Genomic DNA, 24,251 nt, shown 5'->3' with positions numbered 1-24,251 from the left:
GTCAGGCAGTGGGAAGCTGGGCATCAGTCCTGACTCGGCCACTAGCTGATCAGGCGGGTGATCCAGCGCCAGCACCGAACCTCACTGGGCCTTAGTCTCCTCCTCTGTAATAGAAGATGGTGGACCACAGCGTCCCCTCCAAGCAGAAAAGTCTCAACTTGTGGCTATGCTTATAAAAATATCAGTGTACCAACCAGCAAAAGAACACCTCTATCACCTGGTGATTTTCACAAGTAAAGATAGTCTTTGCACAATGGAGCAGGGGCAGAACAGTGACCAGTGAAAGCATCCTTAATGGTCAATGGGGAAAATGACAGTTGTTCTGGGACCTTTCAAAATTACTGTCAAAACATTAAAACACTCTTATTCTTGGTTATAAACGCATAAGGAAATGGAAGAAAAAGAGCGAATCTATCTTTGAAACATTAGAAACACTGAGTATTAAATTGTTGTGGGGTTTTGGTAAGAAGAACTTACCAAGGGTGATTTGAACAGCCATCTTCTCATGTGACCTGGGAGAGCCAGGCACCTGGACACAGAGCAAACATTCTCCCTAATACTTAGCAAGCTGTCCTACTCTTTTCCAAGTTTGGACCAGCTTCTACAGAGTGCTTTGCATCTTCCAAGTCCTGAAATACCTCCTAGAGCTTCTGCAGCATCACTTCCGGGACACCAGCATCTTCCATACGTTACTAAGTTCCTCTGGCTGCAAATTTCACAGCAGCAGTCACCACTCCCACATCAGCTCTTTCTCCTAAACTCCTGTTACATTCTGTTTGCATTTCACTTCCAACATATCATTGTTTGTTTCTCTGGTGCATTTTTTCATCTTTGTTGGCCAATTCCCTCAGTTCAGTGATCCATTTTTAAATGCCAGGTAAGTTTACCACTGGCCCACAAGGAGGCAAGACCACCATGCGCTTTGCGGTCTGGGCATGAACTGAGCAGCGGGTTCGGGGACCAATAGGGAAAATGACAGTTGTTCTGGAACCTTTCAAAATTATCAAAACATGAAAACACTCTCTTATTCTTGTTAATAAATGCATAAGAAAATGAAAAAAACACAGGGACCAATCACAACGGGCTCTGAAAAAGTGATGTCACTGGTCTCTGGTCATGATGTGCATGTGTATTATTTACGTAGTGACTTGTAGGCTAAAAGGCCAGCAGTGAAGCCTGCGCTTTGTACCCATATACTCAGATTTTATTGTAGAAACTGAAATTTCAATCGTGCTTTTGGGCGGCTGGTGAGACTTAAGTAAATGGAGGTAACTGAAATCCATGCATCACCAGAGCATGCAAAAGGAGGACTGTCTGTAATCAAAACTATTCATCAGCATTGTTTCAGGACTTGCTTGACATAACTAGACCGTCACACTTGGTGAGGCAGGGCTGAATTAAAATAACAGTAAAAACAAAAACAATAATGGTCAGAGCAGAGGGAGTAAAATGCTTAGGCCAGAAGTTCCTAAGCCTTCTCAGTCCTCAAAACAACTCGTGTCCCAGTGATTTTTTTCCACAGCACCCTGAAGTCAAAAGAAATACCCAGGAGCCCAGGGCAGTGTAGTCAAGTCCAAACAACCTAACCGTCCCCACTCACACAATATCGTAGACGGTGCCCTTTCCATCAAAAATTTTCAGTGTCCCACAGTGCCCCCGTGAGTTAACTGAGGTGCTGAAGGTGTCTTGGCCCAGAGTTTGGGAACTGCAGGTCGAAGCAGAAACTTACGTGCGTGAGCCAAACTGAGTGCCCAGAGCCTCAGGTACGAAGCAGTGTTGGAGATGCATCCCAGACAGTACTCGATGGAATGAATTATTTGGGTCATTAATATTTCTCCAAAATCAAACTACAAGAGATGACACAACCTGGGTTAGACTCTGTACATGACATGCATGACAGTGACAGGACTGGCTTCTGGAATGCCGCTGAGGACGTGCTGGAGCATGAGGGACAGGGACTCATGAGATCTGAGTTCTGCTCACAGCTCTGCCACTACCCAGCTTTCGATCTTCGGAGCTCCCACTCCCGTCCCCAGGATGTGACCCCACAGGTAAACTGAGGATGCTGGACTGGAACTCTGATGCCACAACCGCCACGGCCCTCAGACAGCCCAATGAGGTTCTTGAGCTACTCTTAGTAATTATAAAACGTATCATGAAAAACCAGACATCCACCAACCACAAGATTAGAAGACTGTGAATGTACATGTGTTTAATGGATAACAGCATCTTAATATGAGTCTGAGAACGAGAAATTATAAAAAGAGCCCCTAACAGTGAAAAGACTGTAGACCACTGGGTGAGATGCCGCTCACGTTCTTCTAGGTCTGCTTTTCGTTTTTTTTATGACCTTAGAAAGTTAATTATTAATTGTCTCAAATTAAAGCACTAAATTACATAATAATTACAAAAGGCTGACTGTAAGAAATCTTTTTAGCCCTCATTGAGCAGTCAAAAAAGTTTCCAAGAAACTAAAGTAGACAAGAGCAGCAGACATGCTGGTTCTGTCCACCAGGACTGTGCTTCCCTTCCTTGGGAGGAAATGCTTCTTCTCCCATCTCACCCTGGATCCATAGCCAGTCATTATTAGCTAAAATATGTCCCCTCCAAAAGGTGTACATTGAAGCCCTAATCCCCAACATGAGTATGTTTGGAGATGGGGCCTTTAAGGAGGTAATTAGGGTTAAATGAGGTTATAAGGTTGGGGCCTGATCCAGTAGGACTGATGTCTTAAGAGACAACAAGAGATGCACGCACAGCAGTAAGGCCATGTGGGGACACAGCCACAGAGAGCAGCCCCAGGAGAAACTGACTCTGCCAACACCCTGACCTTGGACATCTGGCCTCCAAAACCATGAGAAATAAATTTCTTCAGTTTAAGCCCGCAAGTGTGTGGTTGTGGCAGCCCATGCAGACAACTACAGCAGTCATTGGTCTGGGGATGGCGAGTGATGCCAGCCAGGCCGGTCACAGCACTTCCTTGGGCTTCTTCCTCATGGTAACAAGCAGGTAACAGTGTTTTTCTCTGATTGAAAGACTGAAGAAAATGAGCTCAGTGCTCGCTGTGGCTCCAGTTCCAACATCGTGGGGCCACTGGCTTCAGAATGTGAAGCAAACTTGTGAAGAAAACCCAAGCAGAGCCTCACCAGCCTGAGGCCCACTCTCCCCTCGTCCTGATTTGAGCCAGCAGACTCCCCCGGAAGCCAGTGTGAACAGGGTCTCTTTCTTACAACTATGGAGAAGTTCTCAAAGAGATGAGAATCTTAATGTTCACAACACCTTAAGTCATTTAATATCACAACTTGTGATGTTAATGCTATAAATCCCATTGTAAGACTGAGAACCACTAAATGTTAACCCCAAATCCTTATGATGACAATTCTATCAAGAGAATAGTATTTGGAAAGCTTTGAGGAACCGTTGTTTTGCTTTCAGTTTTGATGTTTAAGATGATTGCTATCAATGAACAGAAACAGAGTCACAGATATAGAAAACAAATGTACGGTTATCACGGGACAGTGGGGGAAGGGATAAACTGGGATACTGGGATTGACATATACACACTACTATATACAAAACAGATGACTAATAAGGACCTCCCATATATCACAGGGAACTCGACTCAGTACTCTGTGATGACCTACATGGGAAAAGAATCTAAATGGACATATACAAAGAAAGCTTACACACACACACACACACACACACACACACACACACACACACACACCCCCCCCCAAGAATTGATGCTTCTGAACTGTGGTTTTTGAGAAGACTCTTGAGAGTCCTTGGACTGCAAGGAGATCAAACCAGTCAATCCTAAAGGAAATCAGTCCTGAATATTCACTGGAAAGACTGATGCTGAAGCTGAAACTACAATATTTTGGCCACCTGATGCAAAGAGCTGACTCATTGGGAAAGACCCTGATGCCAGGAAAGGTTGAAGGCAGGATGAGAAGGGGACAACAGAGGACGAGAGGTTGGATGGCATCACTGACTCGATGGACACAAGTTTGAGCAACTCTGGGAGTTGGTGATGGACAGGGAAGCCTGGGGTGCTGCAGTCCACAAGGTCGCAGAGTCAGACACAACTGAGTGACTGACCTGAACTGATAGGTGTATGTACAATTGATTCACTTTGCTGTACACCTGAAATTAACACAGTACGTCAACTAGACTCCAGGAAAAATTAATTTTAAAAAAAGGTGATTCTTATCACTCCCGTGACGATCATGTCTGTGCAAATCTGGCTCCTCACACCAACAGTAACTGAAAAGGTTACCTCTTCACACATCACTTCTCTGCATCCATCTTCCATTTGGTTGTTCCCCTCTTCTATGTCTTGGCCTCCCAGCAAAGAAATTTCCTCCTCGCTATCTTTCCTTACAAGTGTGTAGCCACTCTAAAAACAACCCAAAGAAAACAGAGTCAGTGCCTTTAAAATCACAAGGTTGTGACAACATCAAAGTCAGAACTCCTTCAATTCTGTTAAAGATTCAGCTCTTCAGGACTAAAAAGCCCTTTAAAAGAAAATAAGCATACTATACCTACTAGGATGGCTGTTGTAAAAAAGCAGAGAATAAGTAACTGTTGATTAGGGTGCGCAAGAACTCTTGTGCATTGCTGATGGGAACGTAAAATGGTGTAGCCACTGTGGAACAGTTCAGTGGCTCCCCAAAACATTAAACAAAGAACGATCATTTCTAGTATATACCCAAAAGAACTGAAAGTTGGAAGACTCCAATAGATATTTATATACCCATGTTCAGAGCAGCATTGTTCACAGCAGCTTAAAGGTGAAAACAACCCAAGTGCCCATTCATGTATGAACTGAGAAGCAACATGTAGTCTATCCACACAATGGAATATTATTCAGCCTTAAAAAGGAAGGAAGGGACCTCCGTGGTGGTCTGGTGGTTAAGACTCCATCTTCCAAATCAAGGGGTACAGGTTCAATCCCTAGTCATGGAACAAAGATCCCACTTATTATGGAGTGCAGTCAAAAATGGGGGAAAAAAAAGGAAGGAAATTCTTTTTCTTCCTTTTTTATTTTTTGGCACCACATAGCTTGTAGCATCTTAGTTCCTCAACCAGGGATTGTACCCAGGCAAGTCTCGGCAGTGAGCACACACAGTCCCAACTGCTGGACCGCCAGGGAATTCCCAGGAAGGAAATTCAGACACAGGTTACAACACGGATGAATCTTGAGGACATTATGCTAAGTAAAATAAGTCAGTAAAAAAGGAGAATATAACCTGATTCCACTTGTATGAGATACCTAAAGCAGTCAAATTCGTACACACATAAAGTAGAAGGGCAGTTGCCAAGGGCTGGGGCGAGAAGAAATGGGGAGCTAGTGTTAATGGATATGAAGTCTCAGTTTAGGAAGATGGAAGAGTTCTGGAGACGGGTGGGAGGTTGGATGCACAGTGTGAAATACTTAATGCCTATGTGTACTTCAGATGTACACTGAACTGTGCACCTAAAACCGGGGTAAGATGGAAAATTTACATCACGTATATTTTACCACAATACTTTCCCCACCTCAGCTCCAGAATTTTTTTAAAAAAGAAATAAAAAAGAGAAACTAGACAAACAAGAAAACAGTCTGAAAAGAAACTCAACAAATGGTTAACACTGTTTATAACTGTATAGGAAAACTTTAAGGCACTATTTTCTGTATTTCCCACATTTTCTTTAATTATGTTACTTAAATTAAAAAAGCACCTTAAAAAATGAAGAGGCAAGAATAAGGAACAAAAACACTTCAGTTAGGACCAGCATCACTGTTTTCAGTTCAACCTCCTGCTAGGTTTGGGGTTCATTAACGGGGGGGCAGTTCCCCATGCCCAGATGTGCAGGTTCCTGACACCACGCCTCTGCAGAACAGCCAACACCAGCGTGCTCAGTGAGCGAAGCTGTAGCTTTTAAATCAGAGCCTGGATCCCACAGAAGGTGTTTTGTTTTTTTCCCAATCTATTTCTTTCTTTCTTTGGCTGTACTGCAGAGCAAGTGGGACCTTAGTTCCCAGATTGTGGACTGAACCAATGCCCACCGCAGAGGAAGCATGGAGTCTCAGCCGCTGGAATTTCCAGAAGGTATTTTCCTTACAAAACTTTTCACAGCTAAAAACAGACTTCGCTCACCATCGGTAAGCGTGCATCCGAACTCACACTTACCCTGCCGACCCCGAGACAACTGCGCCCCTTGTGCAGCCACAGCAGGAAGAGTGGTTTTCCCAAGAAAAGCACGGGAACTGACAACACCGTGATGGCCAGCAGCAGCCTCTGGATGTGCTCCTGTTGGCACAGACGGGGAGGGGCCGGATGAGACGCAAAGACGTACCCAGAGGGTCACCGGTACACTGCCACTACTGACAATCAGGTAGAACGTCTATTAACAATGAACATACAGTAAACGCAAGCTAAATCATATCTGTCAGAGGGTCTTCACCTTCTGCTTCTTAAACTCATAGCTGATATGGGTGGCATCACACAAATGTGCATCTATATAGAAAAGTCAGTTCTGGAGAAGACCTCGGGCCATGGTCCAAGGGCCAGTTCTCTGAAAGCCTGGCTGAGTCAGAGACTGATTTTAAAGAAACCAGAGGGGCTTCCCCTGGTGGCTCAGTGGTATTATTTAAATATAAATAAATAAATAAAATTTAAAAAGAAAAAAACTGGCAAGACAGATTGATGAGCAGTACTCGGAAACCCTCCAGTAACACATTCTTTCCCCACCAATTCTGACAGCTAAGGAGTGGCAGCAAGTTTGGATTAGTCTGACCAGAGCCCCGGAGATAGCACTCATGGCAGAATGACACCCCCCTGTGATAACAGAGAGAAAGAGAAAGCCCCTCAGCACCAGGGAGGCCTTGGGAAGCACCTTTAATCATTCTACTAATGGAAACAAAAAGGCTCTCATGAGGACTTCTTTTGAATTCCTAAGAATGGGGGAAGAAAAAAAACAAGATTGTTTACCTGCCCTGGATAAAAACCACTTGTGTCACTAGTCAGGAATAAAAACATGCTGATAAATTCAATCAGAATGCTAGGAGCAGTTCTGGAGGTTTCAGCTGAAAAAACCAGCCACTTATAGATGATCATAAATATAAGGTATCCAAAGATGCAGAGCATGAACAGCAGTTCTGGTATGGAAACCAGATAAATATTGAACTTCTTCCTGAAATGCCTACGGCAAAAACCAGAATTGATTAACCCATGAACAAATGTTTTAACATTTATTTATCTGGCTACATACGGTCTTAGCGGCAGCAAGCAGCTGGACTAAGATAAAAAAAAGTAAAGAGTAAATTAACCTTAAATTCTCTGTGACAAAGGCTATCTCAGAATCACATCATCTGTGTTATGATCCAGATATAATCACAAAAAGATGTGAGGACAGGAGAAAAGACTAGTATTTCCCTATCAATTAGAAAAAAAAAAAAGACATCATCTCTTACTCCTAATATTCCAGCTGTAAGAAACAAACCAAAAGTTTTTGATTTATAAAATAAAAAAGAATATGACAAAAATCACCTCTGGAAATAAAGGTGAATGAACATGCTGCATGTCTCCCTCACCTGAACATAAAACTCCATGAGGGTGAAAACTTTTTTCTGATCTCACTGTTCAACCCCTAACAGTGCCAGGCACATTCTATACACTCAACAAATATTTGCTGAATCAAAGAAGCTGCCAAAAAACTGATCATCAAAACAGGATCATATGAATACAACATACCCCCATACTGGCTGCCTTTAAGATCCAGGCAGTATATCATCAAGCAAAATTTAAGAAATATTAATAACAAAAACTTGGCTTATAAGTATTGGTTTAAAAAAATCTGTACTTACAAGTGGTTAAATATTCCCAGAACGACTCCGAAAGTCATGTGAGTAATCCCTAAAATCACAGACATCTTCATTTTGAAAGAGTTTAGAAAAGTGAGACGATTCGTGGCCAAGTTCCAAATCTAAAGACAAAACAAAACACCAAAAAAGAAAACTTTAGCTTCCTTCAACTGCTTTAGGATAAAAGTGCTATTCCTGAAGAAAACTGTGGTCAAGCTTCTTCAAGTTTCCTATCATATTAAGACTTGAGGCAATAATATTCAATTATATAAATTATGTTTAGAGACAAGAATAAACAATTAGGAGAGAGCTTACCTTGGAGAGCTCAGATTAGGGGATGATAGACTTCTGTCAGTGAGTTTTTTTCATTACTGTATCACCTCCCTCCAAACCAATTTTGACAAAGCTTTATTTATTTGGCTGCGACCAGTTTTAGCTGCAGTATGCAGGATCTTTACTTGTAGCTTGTGACTCTTAGTTGTGGCATGTGAGATCTAGTTCCCTGATCAGGGATTGAACCCAGGTCCCCTGTACCAGGATGGCAGAGTCTGAGACACTGGACCACCAACGAAGTCCCTTGAGGTAGTTTCTAAACTCTTCTAAGGCTGAGATTCCTCAAGAAGAACCCTGAGTCTCGAGAGATGCTGCCTGGGCCTCATAAGCAGCCGCCTGCCAAGTCCCAAGGCGGGGCGGGTAGGTGGGGACAGCCCCAGCCCCAGAGCACTGCCTCTTTCCTTCTCCCCACACCTTTCCCCTTTCAAACCACCACCTCAATAAGCACCATGATGAGCTTAAGCTCCCTTTCCCATTCTAAAATTCCACACTATTTCTTTCTAAAATGAAAGATAAAAAAACAATTAATGTGCACAAAGAAGAAATGGAGGAAGCAGCACATGTTTCATGGCACTTTTCACTAGAATAAAGGGGGTCAGGAAGTAGGACAGATAGTAACCCCAGCTCTCTGTGGACCTGTCCTCAGGCACTGATCCTGGCTTCTCAAACAGACTGTCAGCTTCATCTGTACACCAGCCTGACTTGGAATACACGGTGAGCCTCGGTCGTCCAGGCAGAAACCCCCTGAGAACCAACCCCTCGGGTAAAACCACCTGCACCGTGCTGAACAGTCTGTGAAACCTCTGTGACAATTAAAGGTAGGTGATCCTGGGAATTCCTGGTGGTCCAATGATCAGGACTCTGAGGTCCTACTGCTAAGGCCAAGTGCTGCATCCCTGGTCAGGGAACTAAGGCCCTGACCTTAGTTCCTAAGGGAACAGGCCACATGGAGTGGTCAAAACTAAAAACATTTTTCATTGAAAAATTAGGCGGTACTAGTGAGAAACTCGAGATAGTACGGGGAGGAGTATACTCACGGGATCAATGCCAAAAGGGTAAGGGCCTCGGAACACTCCGGGAACACTGGGATCCAACTGCAACACGCTGTGGTGCCTGACGATGCTGTCACTGTAACACAAGAGAAGGGTGAGGGCCTCCTGTGATGGGGGGAGCCTCGGAGTGACGCTCTCCACCTCAGACACCATCTGGCAGCCGGGCAGACACTCACTTCCAAAGCACCATCTTCTTCTGCTCCTCTGGGCTGTGACTGGAGCTGTACATGGCAGACACGTTCCACCTGGAGCCAAAGAGGTTGACTGACTTGGAAAAGCAGTCGTTATAGATGAGGCCCGTGTACACGGAGAACAGCCCCATCAGCAGGAGGATGTAGCGACCATTGAAGAACATCCGCATGATCTGTGGGGAGCGAAGCGTGGTGAGTGAGAGAGCATCGTGGGGAACAGGAGAGAAGCGATCGAGTTAGTCTGCGCACATTCTTTACTGCTCCTCTCCAGCCTGCTCACAATCAAGCCCATGGGGACTTCCCTGGCGGTCCAGTGGCTAAGACTTTGCACTCTCAGTGCAGGGGACCCGGGTTTGATCCCTGGTCAGGGAACTAGATCCCACATGCTGCAACTAAGAGTTTACATGCTGCAACTAAGAGTTTGCATGCTGCAACTAAAGATCCCACATGCTGCAACTAAGATCCAGCACAGCCAAATAAATAAACACTTTAAATATATATATATATATATAAATAAAAATCAAGTTCATGGCATGGAACTTCCCATCACACAAGAATGAAGACCCACCCCACCTAGGTCTGTCAGGTGGGTTACGGTTATCGCCAAAAATGAAACATTTTTAAATGTCTTTTTCTAGTCAAACAGAAGGTAATCACTACTAATGCTACCTCACTGGAGATAATGAGCTGGAGGGTTTATGTTTTTACCTCTTGTGACTGATTTAGTCTGGGATGATTTTCGTTTAACACCAACAGGAGGGCAAATAAGAACATCACAAAACCATGTCCAAAGTCTCCAAACATCACGGCAAATAAAAAGGGGAAAGTGATGATGGTGAAGAGAGCTGCAAGAAATGCAAGAGATTTCTGATTGGTAGCAGAGGCAGAAATTTCTAGTTAATGCAAACACGACCCCATATAATGATTTTGACTTTCTCCCAAATTTTGAGGAGAGAATTGACAGGTTAAAAAGAACACTTCAGGGACTTCCCTGTGGTCCAGTGATTAAGACTGCATGCTTCCAATGCAGGGGCACGGGTTTAACCCCCGGGTGGGGGAAGTATGATTCCACATGCTGCCAGGTACATTCAAAAATAAAACAGCTTATACTAAATAACAAAACAGTTACTAGTGAGCCTATTTTTCCAAATATCTATTACATTCTTATAGGGGGAAAAAAGCAACAGTGATGTATAGAATGTATAAAATACAAAGACCGGCAAATTCAGGCTTCCAACCTGGGTTCACTTCTTGGTAGCTCCCGACCCCGTAGGCATCCACGATGTTCTGAAACCCCTCGGTGAATTTGTTGGTGCGGATCAGAGTTGGGGGAGTTTCTTTTGTTGGGATTGTGTTCATGAATGAGGGGATCGTACCACCGCTCTCTCTCTTTCACATGAAAAAAAAAGAAGGGAAAAATTACCACCCAAGAGCTCTTTCAACAAATCTTGGTGGCCTGCTATGACAAGGCCCTATGCAGGGCCACATGGGGAAGCACTGATCACCCCCCACCAAGAGTTCAAGTATAGCAGGAGTGACAGGAGGAACTGGGGAAAGCTCCTGGCGGGGTGAGGCGGGGCACACCCGGGGATTGTGGTCTTACAGAAAAAAGAATCTAGCAAAGCTAGTGGTGGGAAGTGGTGAGTGTCACAAAAATAAACCAAAATGTTGCCATAGTGACATTCTGGTTTATTCTTCCCTATATTTCATTTTTATTAGGTAATACTGTAGCTGTCTCTAAATTTCTCTTGAACATATTTAGGAGTTCAGTTCAGTTCCTCAGTGGTGTCTGACTCTTTGCGACCCCATGAACCGCAGCACGCCAGGCCTCCCTGTCTATCACAAACTCCCGGAGTCCACCCAAACCCATGTCCATTGAGTTGGTGATGCCAACCAACCATCTCATCCTGTCATCCCCTTCTCCTCCTGCCCTCAATCTTTGCATCAGGGTCTTTTCAAATGAGTCAGCTCTTCGCATCAGGTGGCCAAAGTACTGGAGTTTCAGCTTCAGCATCAGTCCTTCCAATGAACACCCAGGACTGATCTCCTTTAGGATGGACTGGTTGGATCTCCTTGTAGTCCAAGGGACTCTCAAGAGTCTTCTCCAACAACACAGTTCAAAAGCATCAATTCTTTGGCGCTCAGCCTTCTTTATAGTCCCAACTCTCACATCCAAACATGACCACTGGAAAAACCATAGCCTTGACTAGACGGATAAACCACTAAATTCCAGTTTTATATTGGCAACCCTGGGGCTACTTATATACATACATATGCACTAGACATATCGGTCATGTCTCTCAAAACTGATGCTACCTCAATAAATAAGAATCACCTGGAACTTTAAATAGATAAATACAACAGATGCCCCACACTCCAAAATAACTATTTTTATGCCATCATTACTTTGATGTTTTTGTACCATCACAGAATTATGCAAAGAACCAAGGTGATTAAGCAAAAGCTCATAAGAAAACATGTTCCTTTGTCTATTGAAGTATGTAAACCTGTTATTTTCAGTAAAGAACTTAAGTTTTGACCCAGAAAAAAACTCTTGTATAGCAGAAACTAACACAACATTATAAAACACTTATACCCCATTAAAAAACTCACACAGCAGTATGGGAGACTGAGCCCATAGTCCTAGAGTGAGAATAACTTGTCATTCAAAGTTCAGAGACCACAGGAACTAAGATTAATGGGTTCAACCAAGATATTTAACCAAAAACTTCCACATGACCAAAGCAAACAAACAGAAAGAAACACCATAAGACAAGTGACAGAACGGGGGAGAAAATTTGCTCTTTTATCACAGACAACGAGCTAAGGAAATTAGTATGAAAAGGACCAACCCCCAAGTGGAAAATGGGCAAAGCATGTGAACACAGTGCTCACCAGAAAGTGAAAATTCAAACGCTCTTAAACATACAAAAAGAGATTCAGGACTTCCCCAGTGGTCCAGTGGTTAAGAATCCACCTGCCAACACAGGGGACCTGGGTTTGAGCCCTGGTCTGGGAAGATCCCACATGCCTAGGGGCAACTAAGCCCATGCTCTGCAACTAGAGAAACACACCACAATTAGAGAGTGGCCCCCACTCGCCGCAACTAGGGAAAGGCCAAGAGCGGCAACAAAGATCCAGCACAGCCAAAAATAAAATAAATGAATTTTTTCTTTTTTAATGAAAGAAAGATATTCACCTTCACTCAAAATAGGGGAAATGCAACATTTGGTTGCATTCATCTGGCAAGTATCTGGCAAAACTGATCCAGCATTTCCACCCTGGGAATTTACCCAGAGGCAAATCTGTGTGTGTATGAACTGTCAAAGGTCAAGAGTTAGTCTCTGTGCTGGCAGTATTCGTAAAGTTGGAAAGCACCTAAATGACCAGGTACTAGTTCCATAAACCACGTAACATCCATTCTGGCAGGATATTAAATAGCTATAAAAACAGGGAAGTCTTCTTAAAAGAAAAGAAAGTATAAATAGCACACAATCTATTGTGAAGGAAGGAAATTCTCCCCTTTAATGTATTCCTATTTGTTTATCTATGATTAAGAAACTCAAAGACATAATAAAACTAAAACAAGGGTTGTCTTTGAGCAGGGAAACTGAACAAAACTAAGACTTTGGATAAGAGGAAGTCCCTTCACTGGTTAATATTTTTTAATATTTTTTTGACTTTTAAAACATGTCACTGAACTACTTACTCAAACAAGCAAATTAAAAATGCCACTGCAACTGCTGTATTTAAATGGATAACCAACAAGGACCTACTGCGCAGCACAGGCACTCTGCTCACTGTTCTGTGGCAGCCTGGACGGGAGGGGGTTTGCGGGAGAACGGGTGTCTGTATAGGTATGGTGAGTCCCCTTGCTGTCCACCTGAAACCATCACAGCATGGTTAACTGGTCATATTCCAAAATACAAAATGAAAAGCTTGTTTTAAAAAGCCTGTGCAAATCACTCTGCCGTATACAGGAAAACACTGTAAAGCAACTAAACTTCAATTAAGAAAAAAAGAATGCATGTGCACAGAGCTTCCAGTGCCTGACTCTGCAATTTCAGTTCAAAAGCATCAGCATGGTGTCCTATCCTGTCTATCTCACCTCCTAGAGCTTGATGAGATACACTCCAACCTTGGACAGAAAAGGGCAACACGGAGAGGAGGGGAGGGGAGAGAGGGGAGGGGAGAGAGGGGATGGCCGCCTCACCGAGCCCTCCTCCAGCGCCCTTCGCAGCTCGTGCAGATCAGCCTCAGGACACCAGACCTCCGCAATGAGGCACTTATTGGTCACATCGAAGCTGCACATGTTCAGCATGTGGTAAATGGCTTTCATCTTCTTCACCTGGATCACGCGGCTGTAGACTGATTCAGCGGCTTTACACAGCACTTGCCTTAAATAGTCCTCGGTTTTGTGAAGCACCTGGGTGAGGACAAACGCATGGGATCTCAGCGGAGCATCTGCCAGGCACCTGACCTCCTCTAGGGGGACCTCCTCTGGGGAGATTCCAGGCACCGGCCTCTCTGGGGACAGTTAAGGAAGTTCAGTCCTCCTCCTCCAGGCCTGGAGCTCAGGGCACAGGAAACAGTGAGATGCCGTGGTCCCTGGGGCAGCATGATGGCCTGGCTGGGCCCAGAGACCTAGGTCCCTAGTTCTTACCCACTTCAGCCTCACCCCACTTCCTGTCAACCCCAGGAGCCACCAAATCCCATCCTATTCTGCCAAGAAACCCTCTTTCACTCAAATGGGTCAGAGTGCACGTCTAAGCAGAAAGATGACTTAAAACAGTGCTGGTAAAATTACATCCAGCACTTTACTTGAGGCTCACTTATCCTGTCTGATGAAGAATTACACTTCAACAGATCAGAGATAACCAGACTTTTTTTTTTTTAAAAAAGCCTTATCATTTAGAAACCATCTAGGTTTCTAACAGGCTGCTAAAATGAAACTCCCAGGAAGAGGAAGGAGGTGACATTCCAGTTCCCCTAAAACATCTTTATTTCTCCACAACCAAAATTTTCCATATTAAAAAAAAGAAACTATGGAGAAGGAAATGGCAACCCACTCCAGTACTCTTGTCTGGAAAATCCCATGGACCAAGGAGCCTAGTAGGCTACAGTCCATGGGGTCGCAAAGAGTCGGACACGACTGAGCAACTTCACTTCACTTCATGGCAAAATGTCTTGTGTGAAACATGCTTTTCTTAATTTCCATGAAACAATATTCTGCAGTCTAATAAAACTTTTATCTACTGTACATAAAAAAAAAAAAAAAAAAGGAACTAAATGGATGTGTAAATGTCTCACAAACCCTCAGATAAGGAGGTAAGTTTCTGGTTCACTCACGGTGTAAAGATCTTGAATCCGGGTATTCAGCCCCTCCTGGATCTCTCTGCGCTCCTCGGCTGTGTTCGGGTAAGGGTAAACGTGGCAGTGGTAACTAGAAGACAGGATTCAAGACGGCGCTGCAGCCATCAGAACTACAAGAAGCTATGTAGAAAACTAGAGCTAAATTTAATTCACCGTCCGGGCATATTTCCTCCAAACCAGAATAAAAGCAGCCCTCTGGGAGAAAAAGGTGCAGATGCAAGCTCCCGGCCATGCTAAGGCCTTGCAGACGGACACTGGACAAATGTCCACTGGATTCCACAGATTTAGCCAACTCTCTCTTGGCTCCAAATTCCATTTCTGCTCTCAATGATTCCTAAAAGCTCATTCCCAATTTCAACATTCTAAATTCACCATGAGCCTTAAGCTGGGAGTATGTAACATAAATCAAAGAACATACAATAATTACCTTAAGAAAAAGGAGAGAGAAATAAGAGACACAGATGTAGAGACGGCTTGTGGACACAGCAGGGAAGGAGAGGATGGGACAAACTGAGACAGTAGCACTGACATATATACACTACCGTGTGTAAAACAGCTAGCTCGTGGGAAGCTGCTATGTAACACAGGGATCTCAGCTCAGTGCTCTGTGATGACCCAGGGGGGTGAGGTGAGGCAGTGGGAGGAAGGTTCCAGAGGGAAGAGATACACGTAGACATGTGGCTGACTCACAGGGTTTACAGCTGAAATTAATACAATATTGTAAAGCAACTAATTATAATCCTTTTTTTTTTAAACAAAAAACTTGAAATAAAAAAAGAAAATCAAGGGAGAAAAAAGTTCTGGATTCCCAGCACTTGCCCTTGACATGTGCTACGGTGGCTCAGACGGTAAAAGTGTCTGCTTGCAAAATGGGAGACCTGGGTTCAATCCCTGGGTCGGGAAGATCCCCTGGAGAAGGAAATGGCCACCCACTCCAGTACTCTTGCCTGGAAAATTCCATGGATGGAGGAGACTTGTAGGCTACAGTCCATGGGGTTGCAAAGAGCCACTGAGCAACTTCACTTTCATAGAAAACATCCCCTGGGGCCATGTGACACCAGGTCAGAGATGAAGCAGGGCCACACCTCCCAAGCTGCAAGATCTCCCACGCTACCTCAGTATTTGAATGCCATGCTTCCTATTTCTCTCTACGCTCTGACCATCAATATTATATTCTTACTCTAGCTTTATCTTAAGCAATGATATTTGTGAAGTCAGGGGATTCTGTTGGCTATAGTTTTTGTCATCTACATAAAAATAAATATACATCTATTAGAGTAAGAACAAGCTTGCCCATGTAACACCGAAAATTACTTTTCATAACACCAGTGACTGTCTATCAAACTCTGGTGAACACTGATCCAAAGGAAATAACCAAGTCCCACCCTTACCCCAGCAAGTCTTTTACTTATACCACCTCATTAGGCAGGCGGGCCCCTCTGAACCCACCCTCTCCACCACTTGCCAGGCCCCCTTCCCCAGGGCAAAGAAGCTAACGGTGGAGGGCTGGACAAAGGATAAACCATCCGCTCCAAGAGGATAGATATGCTGATTCGTGGCTCAAAACAACAGAAAGGCAGCAAATAGTAAACCTGAATTTCTTCCCCGATTGATCTTGAGCCTTAATTCCCAAGAAAGAAATCAAATCTGGGAATGTTAAAAACACGGTGTTTACTTTTAAATTATCTTAAGTATTACACTGGCAAGGCAGATGACAAATTAAATGTTTGAAAACATGGCATTACAGCAAAGAAATCACGTAACAAAGCCCAGCAGCCTCTGCGTTACTCTTCAGAAACCTATTTAAGGAAAACTAGAGGTTACTGAGAATGAAGAAATAAATGAAATAAAATATTTCTTTTTCTTACCAATCACATATCTTCTTAACCTTGTGGCCAATCTGTTCTCCCCAAAAGGATATCAAAAACACATACCATTTTATGACTTCTCCCTACAAAGGATAAAGATGACTGTTACTTTTGCAGGTAACTCTGAAAACCCTGGCAGCTCATACTCTGTCAGAGTTAGTTCATTAATGTGTTCATTCACTCAACAAACACTGTCCATCCTCATTATCTGCAGATTCCACAATTGCAAATTCACTCCAGATATAACCCCCAAAACTTGCAGCATTTTTTCACTCATTTGCAGACATGGAGAGTGACAAAAATTTTGAGATCCCCAACGTGCATATTCCAGTTGAGGTCAAACAAGGTGACCATTAGTTCACACTGTAAACAGGTGTCCTTTCTGTGGTCTGTCCAGCTCCCAGTTTTTCACACTTCTGTGCCTTTCGTTGGTCATTTCGGAATTGGAAACGGTCCTCAGGGGTGTTGTCGAAGTGCTGCCTAGAGTTTCTGAGCACAGGAAGGCTGTGAGTTGCCCTTAAGTGTGTCCCATACGAGTTGCTCAGACACGCATGCTAGCGTGGGTTGTCAGTGAGTTCAATGCTAATGAATCAACAGTATAAATTAAGCAAGGCGTCTTTAAACAGAACACATATAAAACGAGGTTCTGAACTAATCAGTTGACAAAACCCTGTGACCAGAGGCTCAAAGGAACCCAACCCGATGCTTCTCCTAGGAGCAATGGCTTGGTTCTCATGGAGACTGTACAACATAACTATACAAATGAGAACTGACTGTATTTACAAGTATTCTACAACTAACAATGAATAGGTTTTGGCCTATTTGCCAGGCACTGTTCCCGGTGCCAGGAATACAGCAGTGAACAAAATAGACAAAAGTTCCTGACCTAGGAGGGGAGGGAAGCTTGTATTCAGGTTGGCAGTGAGAGACACAAAGAAAGAACATAATATACCAAGTGGAGATAAGGCTGATAAAATAATGCTGGACTTCCCTGGTGGCTCAGGGGTAAAGAATCTGCCTGCCAGTGCAGGAGACACGGATTCAATCCCTGGTGCAGCCCGCATGCCATACAGCGACTAAGTCCATGCACTACAACTACTCGGCCTGTACTCTAGAGCCCCAAACCCAAAACGACTGAGCCTGTGAACCTGCAGCCCGTGCTCTGCAACAAGAGAAGCCGCCACAATGAGAAGCCCAAGGACCACAGCCAGAAAGTAGCCCTCACTCGCCATAGCTAGAAAAAAGTCCATGCAGCAGCAAAGACCCAGTGCAGCCAAAAATAAAAATAATTATAAAAAAGAAAATAAAGCTGGAGGGACGGGGAGTGACGGGGAGAAGCGGGCTGGGGACTGCAATTTTAAATCAGGCAATCAGGGAAGGCCTCCTGGAGAAGGTGACATCTGGGTCTAGACGAGTGAAGGGGTGAGGAGCAAGCCACATGGATCCTGGGGAAAAGCCTCTCAAGCCAAAGACAAAACTCACAGGCAAGATGAGGCGAAGTGAGAAGGCCAGCCTGCCAGAAGAGAAATGGCCAGACCGAGGGCCAGAAGGGTGACCGGATGGGACACTGTGAGGCTTTGAGCTTTTGGCTGAGACAGGAAGCCAAGGGAGGGTTTTAGGTTGGGGGTGAGGTGGGGGGAGTTTGACTAGTTTCACAGGAATCATTCTGGACGCTGGAAGGATGAGAGCTGAGCTGTCGCTGACTGAGACAGGCAAGCTGGAAGATCAGGTCTGGGAGGCAGGGGAAGATTGGGAGTTCAGTTTTAAGCGTTCTGTGGAAATGTCTTCAGGGAACGTCAAAGTTATGGAGAAGCCAGTTCAACAGAAGTCTGGTATTTGGGGCAGAGGTCCAAGCCAGTATATCCATTTGGGAGATGGTATTTAAAGGATGGCTTTAAAAGCCTTGAAATAACGTGGGACAGGAAACAGGCTGGGGACCTTCAGGCAAAGCAGAGGCAGTGAGATCCTGAAGGTAAGGACACAGGGCGGCCGGGGATGGGGGAGGGCGGGGAAGCGGCGGGAGGAGGAGACGGCTGATGTGGTTGAGAGGCCGGGTACACTGAACAAATACCTCAATTACACAATTCGGGAATGATATTGTCGATAAGGGGAGCCAGATTTTTCACTGTCAGAAGAAAGTGAAAAAGAAAAAGAGACGTCTAGAACTGTAGGTTATAGTCTGCACAAATGGGGGGTCTGGGGTTGTTGTTTTATTTTTTTTTTTCTCTTTTGGCTGCATCACAGGGCATAAGGGGTCTTGGTTCCTGACCAGGGATCAAACCCACACGCCCTGCACTGGCAGCACGGAGTCTTAACCACTGGACCACCAGGAAAGTCCGTGAACAAACGGTCTATAATCAATGGGCACAGGTAGCTGCAGAGGTTACCGCTGTGTGTGTGTGTGTGTGTGTGTTGTGTGTGGGGTGTGTATGTGTCTGACTGCTGCAAGTGCCCAGGAACCACAGCGCTCCAGTACACAACGAGAACCTGAACACCCAGATCCTGCTTTCTAAATTCCGCCCTCCACTAAAAGGTACCAGGGGTCCTTGAAGGAACAGCTGACTCCAGGAAGAGACCAGGACAATCCTATGTTAACAGGAAGTAAGGGACTGCTTGCTGAACGCTGAGAACGTGCCAAAGGCCAGAGAAACATGCACAAAGCGACTCCCAGTGGCCAAATCAGACAATTTGGGCATCGAAACAAAAAAGGACTGTAACAGAACACAAGTCATCAAATAAAGAGGAAGGTCTGAGTTCGTGGATGAATGAGTAAGTGACTGTGAGGGCAGGGCAAGCATTGCCTTCTGCAGGACGGTAACCAGTAAGCCCAGAAGGAAAAATGCTGGCAACTGTGACAGAGGTGACGAGTTGCAGAGAGTCACCGTGGAGGCTGAGGCTGGTGGGTAGAAGTTTGGTGAGGAATGAGGCCCCAGTGACCAATAACCTTGGAATACCTCCTCAGCAACCACTTAACAGTTAAATAGGGCAGAAGGGTGACATGAAAGTGGAGAAACCTGGAGGACACCAACATGACCAGGCCAACATCACATGCCCCCTGGTGGGAGGTGCTGAGCGGACCAGGGCATCCCTGTTCCCATCAGCAACGTGTGCTCAGAGCCAGGTCATGGACCCCAAAGGAGGGTCGTCCCGCAGAACACGATCTCTGTCCCGAATGCAAGTCATAGTCTCCCCTAGGCAGCGGACCAGCAAGGAAACAAGGCAAACTGAGGAGTCTGAAGGTCATGTTTGTATTGCACCGAAGTGTTGCATCCATGTTGACTTTTCTCATTTGGAGGATTGTATCGTGGTTATTGGGCTTCCCTGGGTGGTGCTAGTGGTAAAGAACCTGCCTGCCAATGCAGGAGACATAAGAGACATGGTTCCATCCCTGGTTCGGAAAGATCCCCTGGACGAGGGCATGAAAACCCATATCAGGATTCTCGCCTGGAGAATCCCATGGACAGAGGACCCTGGTGGGTTAGAGTCCAAAACAGCATTCCTGTGACGGGAAATGGGCACATGTCCATGGCTTCCTCTCAGAAGGTCTGCAAGGAGACGAATGAAAACGGGGATGGGACTTCCCAGGTGGTACGGTGGGTAAGAATCAGCCTACCTATGCAGAGCACACGGGCTCGATCCCTGGCCCGGGAAGATCCCACATGCTGAGAAGCAGCTAAGCCCGTGTGCCTAGAGCATGTGCTCTGCAACAAGAGAAAGCACCACAATGAGAAGCCTGCACCCCACAACTAAAGAGCAGCCCCCACTCATTACAACCAGAGAAAGCTTGTGCGCAGCAAGAAGACCCAGCACAGCCAAAATAGAGAGTTTTTAAAGAAAATGGGAATAGATATGCAGAAAGTGGGTGACAGAGTACATGCAGCAAAATGTTAACAGTTGGGAAGGAACAGGAGAAGTCTTTGTTCTCTTCTGGCAACTTTTCTGTAAACTGAAATTATTTCAGGATAAATTATTAAAGAAACTACACTGGAGGAGAAAAGAAATGGCATTTATAGTGAATTTTACTTTGAACATTCCTTAATGATTTTAAAAATAGTACTGTGTCAGGGAATACAACCACCTAAAACATAATATGGAACAGGGATATATACAATGGAAAAAACACAGATCTGAAACCACATGCCTGAGTCTAGCTTTGACAGAGAGACTGGTCAGCATCTAAAAATGATACTGACAAAGGAGAAAATGGCTAGAAATATACTCTGGGGTTTGTAAGGACTTTCAGAGGTCAGACTTTGGACCCAAAAGATACTAAACATGACACTACAAACATTGGAGAAGACTCTTGAGAGTCCCTTGGACTGCAAAGAGATCCAACCAGTCCATCCTAAAGGAGATCAGTCCTGGGTGTTCATTGGAAGGACTGATGTTGAAGCTGAAACTCCAATACTTTGGCCACCGGATGTGAAGAACTGACTCATTTGAAAAGACCCTGATGCTGGGAAAGATTGAGGGCAGGAGGAGAAGGGGATGACAGAGGATGAGATGGTTGGATGGCATCACCGACTTGATGGACATGGGTTTAAGTAAACTCCGGGAGGTGGTGACGGACAGGGAGGCCTGGCGTACTGCGGTTCATGGGGTCGCAAAGAGTCGGACACAACTGAGCGACTGAACTGAACAAACAAATCCTAGAATCTGAGTAAAAGTTACCAAACCAAATCCCACATCCTCCCCAGAACAAGGACTAATAGAATGCACACTGAAAGGTAAACAGTAACCCTCTCTGAGCAGGGGGATTACAGGTGACTGATTTTCATCTCTGTATTTTCTATGTTAATCTCAGTTTTCTAGAACAAAATGTGTTTTTCTTCACATTTCCTTCATAATCGTGGGAAAGGGAGGAACTGTGGTTTTAGGATACACATTTCTGTCAATTATACCTCAACAAAAAATTAGAAATAAAAAAAGTTTTTAAGAAAATTAAAGAGTTTCCCTGGTGGTCCAGTGGTTAAGAATCTACCTGCCAAGACAGGGGAAGCGGGTTCGATCCCCGGTTCAGAAGATCCCAAGTGCCACCCACAGGGCAACTAAGCCACAAGCACTGAAGCTCAAGATCTAGAGACCATGCTCTGCAACAAGGGAAGCCACCGCAATGAGAAGCCTACGCACCACAGCTAGAGAGGAGACCCACTTGCCACAACCAGAAAGCCCATGCAGAACAACAGAGGCGCAGCCCAGCGCAGCCAAATATAATCAAAAATACAGATACAAATTTTTAAAAAGAAAATTTTAAAAAATATACATATATATATATAAATACACATCCCTATCCAAGTCTATCCATGTCTCTGTATTTCTTCACAGACATTTAATGCCCTTTAACATACTGGTATAAACTCAGCAAAGAGCTTAGAAATTTTATTTTTAAAAAATTTTTGTTTTGCATGAGAATGATACGTTCTCAAAAAAGAAAAAAACTCAGAAATATGTAAATGCTACTTCAGAACAGTTTTAATCTTCAGCTTTACATGGAGAGGTCTCAGAGATCACAGGTGATGGATAATTGACATATTACCAGTAGGCAATTTCAGGAGGCACAAAAAGTATTATAAGTGTATGGTTAATGAACAGCTTGACCGATTAGATTTTCCAACATGTGTGATTTACTCAGGCTAAACCTTATAAAAATCATTTCACAGCCAAACTCCTTTATGTGTCAAAACTATTCTCTCGAGAATCTGCCTGGAATATAGGAGACCTGAGTTCAATCCCTGGGTCAGGAAGATCCCCTGGAGAAGAATAGAGCAAACCACTCCAGTATTCTTGCCTGGAGAATCCCATGGACAGAGGAGCCTGGTAGATTATAGTTCATGGGGTCGCAAAGAGTCAGACACAACTGAACAACATTACAGCCAAAATTCCTAAGGCAAATCTAGAAAAGAACACATGAATGCTTCTCTCAAAATTAAGAAGCCCAAGTTCCTTTTCTACCTTTAGTAGACCAATTCATTTTCATTTAGAGCAAAATAGTTATTTTTATGGTTGAAGTCTTAAAAAAAATTAATCCCAGCTATTTTAAAAGGTAATCATGGCTCCTCTCCTCTGCTTCCCTCCCTGAATAATTCATTCCTGAAGCCTTAGATGTGCGTTCGGGGATGGACCTGGAGAGGGGAGGGGAAGGGCAAAATCAGAGCCAAGCTCAGTGAGGAAACAAGCTGCGGGGGAGCCGCCCAGAAAGGGCGAGCAGGGCGCCCTCACCAGGGGCCACTCAGTCTAGGGGCTGGGGAACCTGAAGCTCCGTATGGAGAGCAGGGCAGGGCAGCAGAGATAAGAGATCCGAGGGCAGGCTGGTCACATACAAGGGGACTGATCAAGTAAGTATATAAACAATAATGGGAGTTGAGATTCTCACCATTGAAGAAAGGAGTTACAAATCTAGAAATGAACCCTGCAAATGAACTCTACAAATCAGGATGAACCTTATGGTGCTGGAGTAGAACTGGATGTAAAGTCAAGGTTTTCACATACACACACAGGTACAGAAATAAAGTTGTGAGTGCGTGAGTCATTTGCATGTGTGCACCCTTTGTCCACTGACAGAGCTGGGAACAGCATCACCTCATTCACAATGGGCACACCCAGAAACCACAGTGTGGCTTCTAATTACCATTCTCCGCTAAAGAGAACTAAGCTCCTCAGAGAAATGGCTAATTCCAGAGCTGCATGAGGGAAATTACAAAATGAATCTGGATATATTGTTATCAGGAAAGCAAAGAAGTATTCAAAAGATGATGGGAACATGTAAAAAGAATATAAAAGCCAGCTGAATAGGCTCCAGATGGCCAAATCTAGAGAATTTGAATATCAAAATAAAAAATCAAAGTAACAGAGTATAACTCATTGAATAAAACAGGAAATAAATTAACAGACTGAAAATCTGATGAGGAACTGAGTACTTAGAGAGTTTCAAAGCACTTCCTCAAAAACATGTATTAAATACAAAGGAAAAGGAACTACAAATTCACAGTGGAGACAACCAGGAGTCACTACCTTGATCAAGAGATCAAAATGAACAACACGAGTAATGGGACAAAGTTCCCATGTGCCCCTGATGGGAAGCAGTGAGAAGGCAACATCACTTCTAGGACATCTTGACAGAGACACATAACCTGAATCTCATCATGAGAAAACATCAGACAAACCCAAACAGGGGGGCATTCTACCCAAAACACTGGTCTATAATAATTTTTAAATGCCAAGACGATGAAGGTCAAGGTGAGACTGAGAAATTACCCCAGAATGAAGGAGACCAAAAAAATATGACAAGTGGGAACTCCCTGGCGGTCCAGTGGTTAGGACTCTGCACTTCACTGCTGAGGGCCCAGGGTTCAATCTCTGGTTGGGATCTATTCAACAAGATTCTGCAAGCCTTGCAAGGCAACCAAGAAAAAAACAGACATGACAAATAAATCCAAAGTGTGATTCTTAACTAGATCCTCTGCCATAAAAGACAGTATTGGGACAACTGCTGAAACCTAAACTGGATCTGAAGCTCAGAAAGTAGTGATGTATCCACGTTAATGCCCCTATTGTACTTCAGTAGAACAGGAGAAAGTCCCTA

At 44.2% G+C, this 24,251-nt stretch overlaps 1 protein-coding gene across 1 annotated transcript in view; it reads right to left on the bottom strand.

The window, feature by feature from the left end:
* Positions 1-24,251, bottom strand: part of ATP6V0A2 (ATPase H+ transporting V0 subunit a2) — a 40,436-nt gene that overhangs the window by 3,965 nt on the left and 12,220 nt on the right. Inside the window, exons 7-18 of the mRNA XM_065904877.1 lie at positions 16,670-16,752; positions 14,778-14,871; positions 13,642-13,854; positions 10,667-10,817; positions 10,137-10,273; positions 9,414-9,601; positions 9,223-9,313; positions 7,856-7,974; positions 6,981-7,191; positions 6,180-6,299; positions 4,283-4,402; positions 1,730-1,847 (exon numbers count right to left, since the gene is read on the bottom strand). Coding sequence (XP_065760949.1) covers positions 1,730-1,847; positions 4,283-4,402; positions 6,180-6,299; positions 6,981-7,191; positions 7,856-7,974; positions 9,223-9,313; positions 9,414-9,601; positions 10,137-10,273; positions 10,667-10,817; positions 13,642-13,854; positions 14,778-14,871; positions 16,670-16,752 — 1,645 coding nt within the window. The remainder of the gene's footprint in view (positions 1-1,729; positions 1,848-4,282; positions 4,403-6,179; positions 6,300-6,980; positions 7,192-7,855; positions 7,975-9,222; positions 9,314-9,413; positions 9,602-10,136; positions 10,274-10,666; positions 10,818-13,641; positions 13,855-14,777; positions 14,872-16,669; positions 16,753-24,251) is intronic.

The sequence above is a fragment of the Muntiacus reevesi genome, chromosome 13 (assembly GCF_963930625.1).
Source record: "Muntiacus reevesi chromosome 13, mMunRee1.1, whole genome shotgun sequence".
Classification (NCBI taxonomy): domain Eukaryota; kingdom Metazoa; phylum Chordata; class Mammalia; order Artiodactyla; family Cervidae; genus Muntiacus; species Muntiacus reevesi.
Note: the sequence above shows the minus strand (reverse complement) of the source record. Positions and strands in the feature narration are given on the sequence as shown.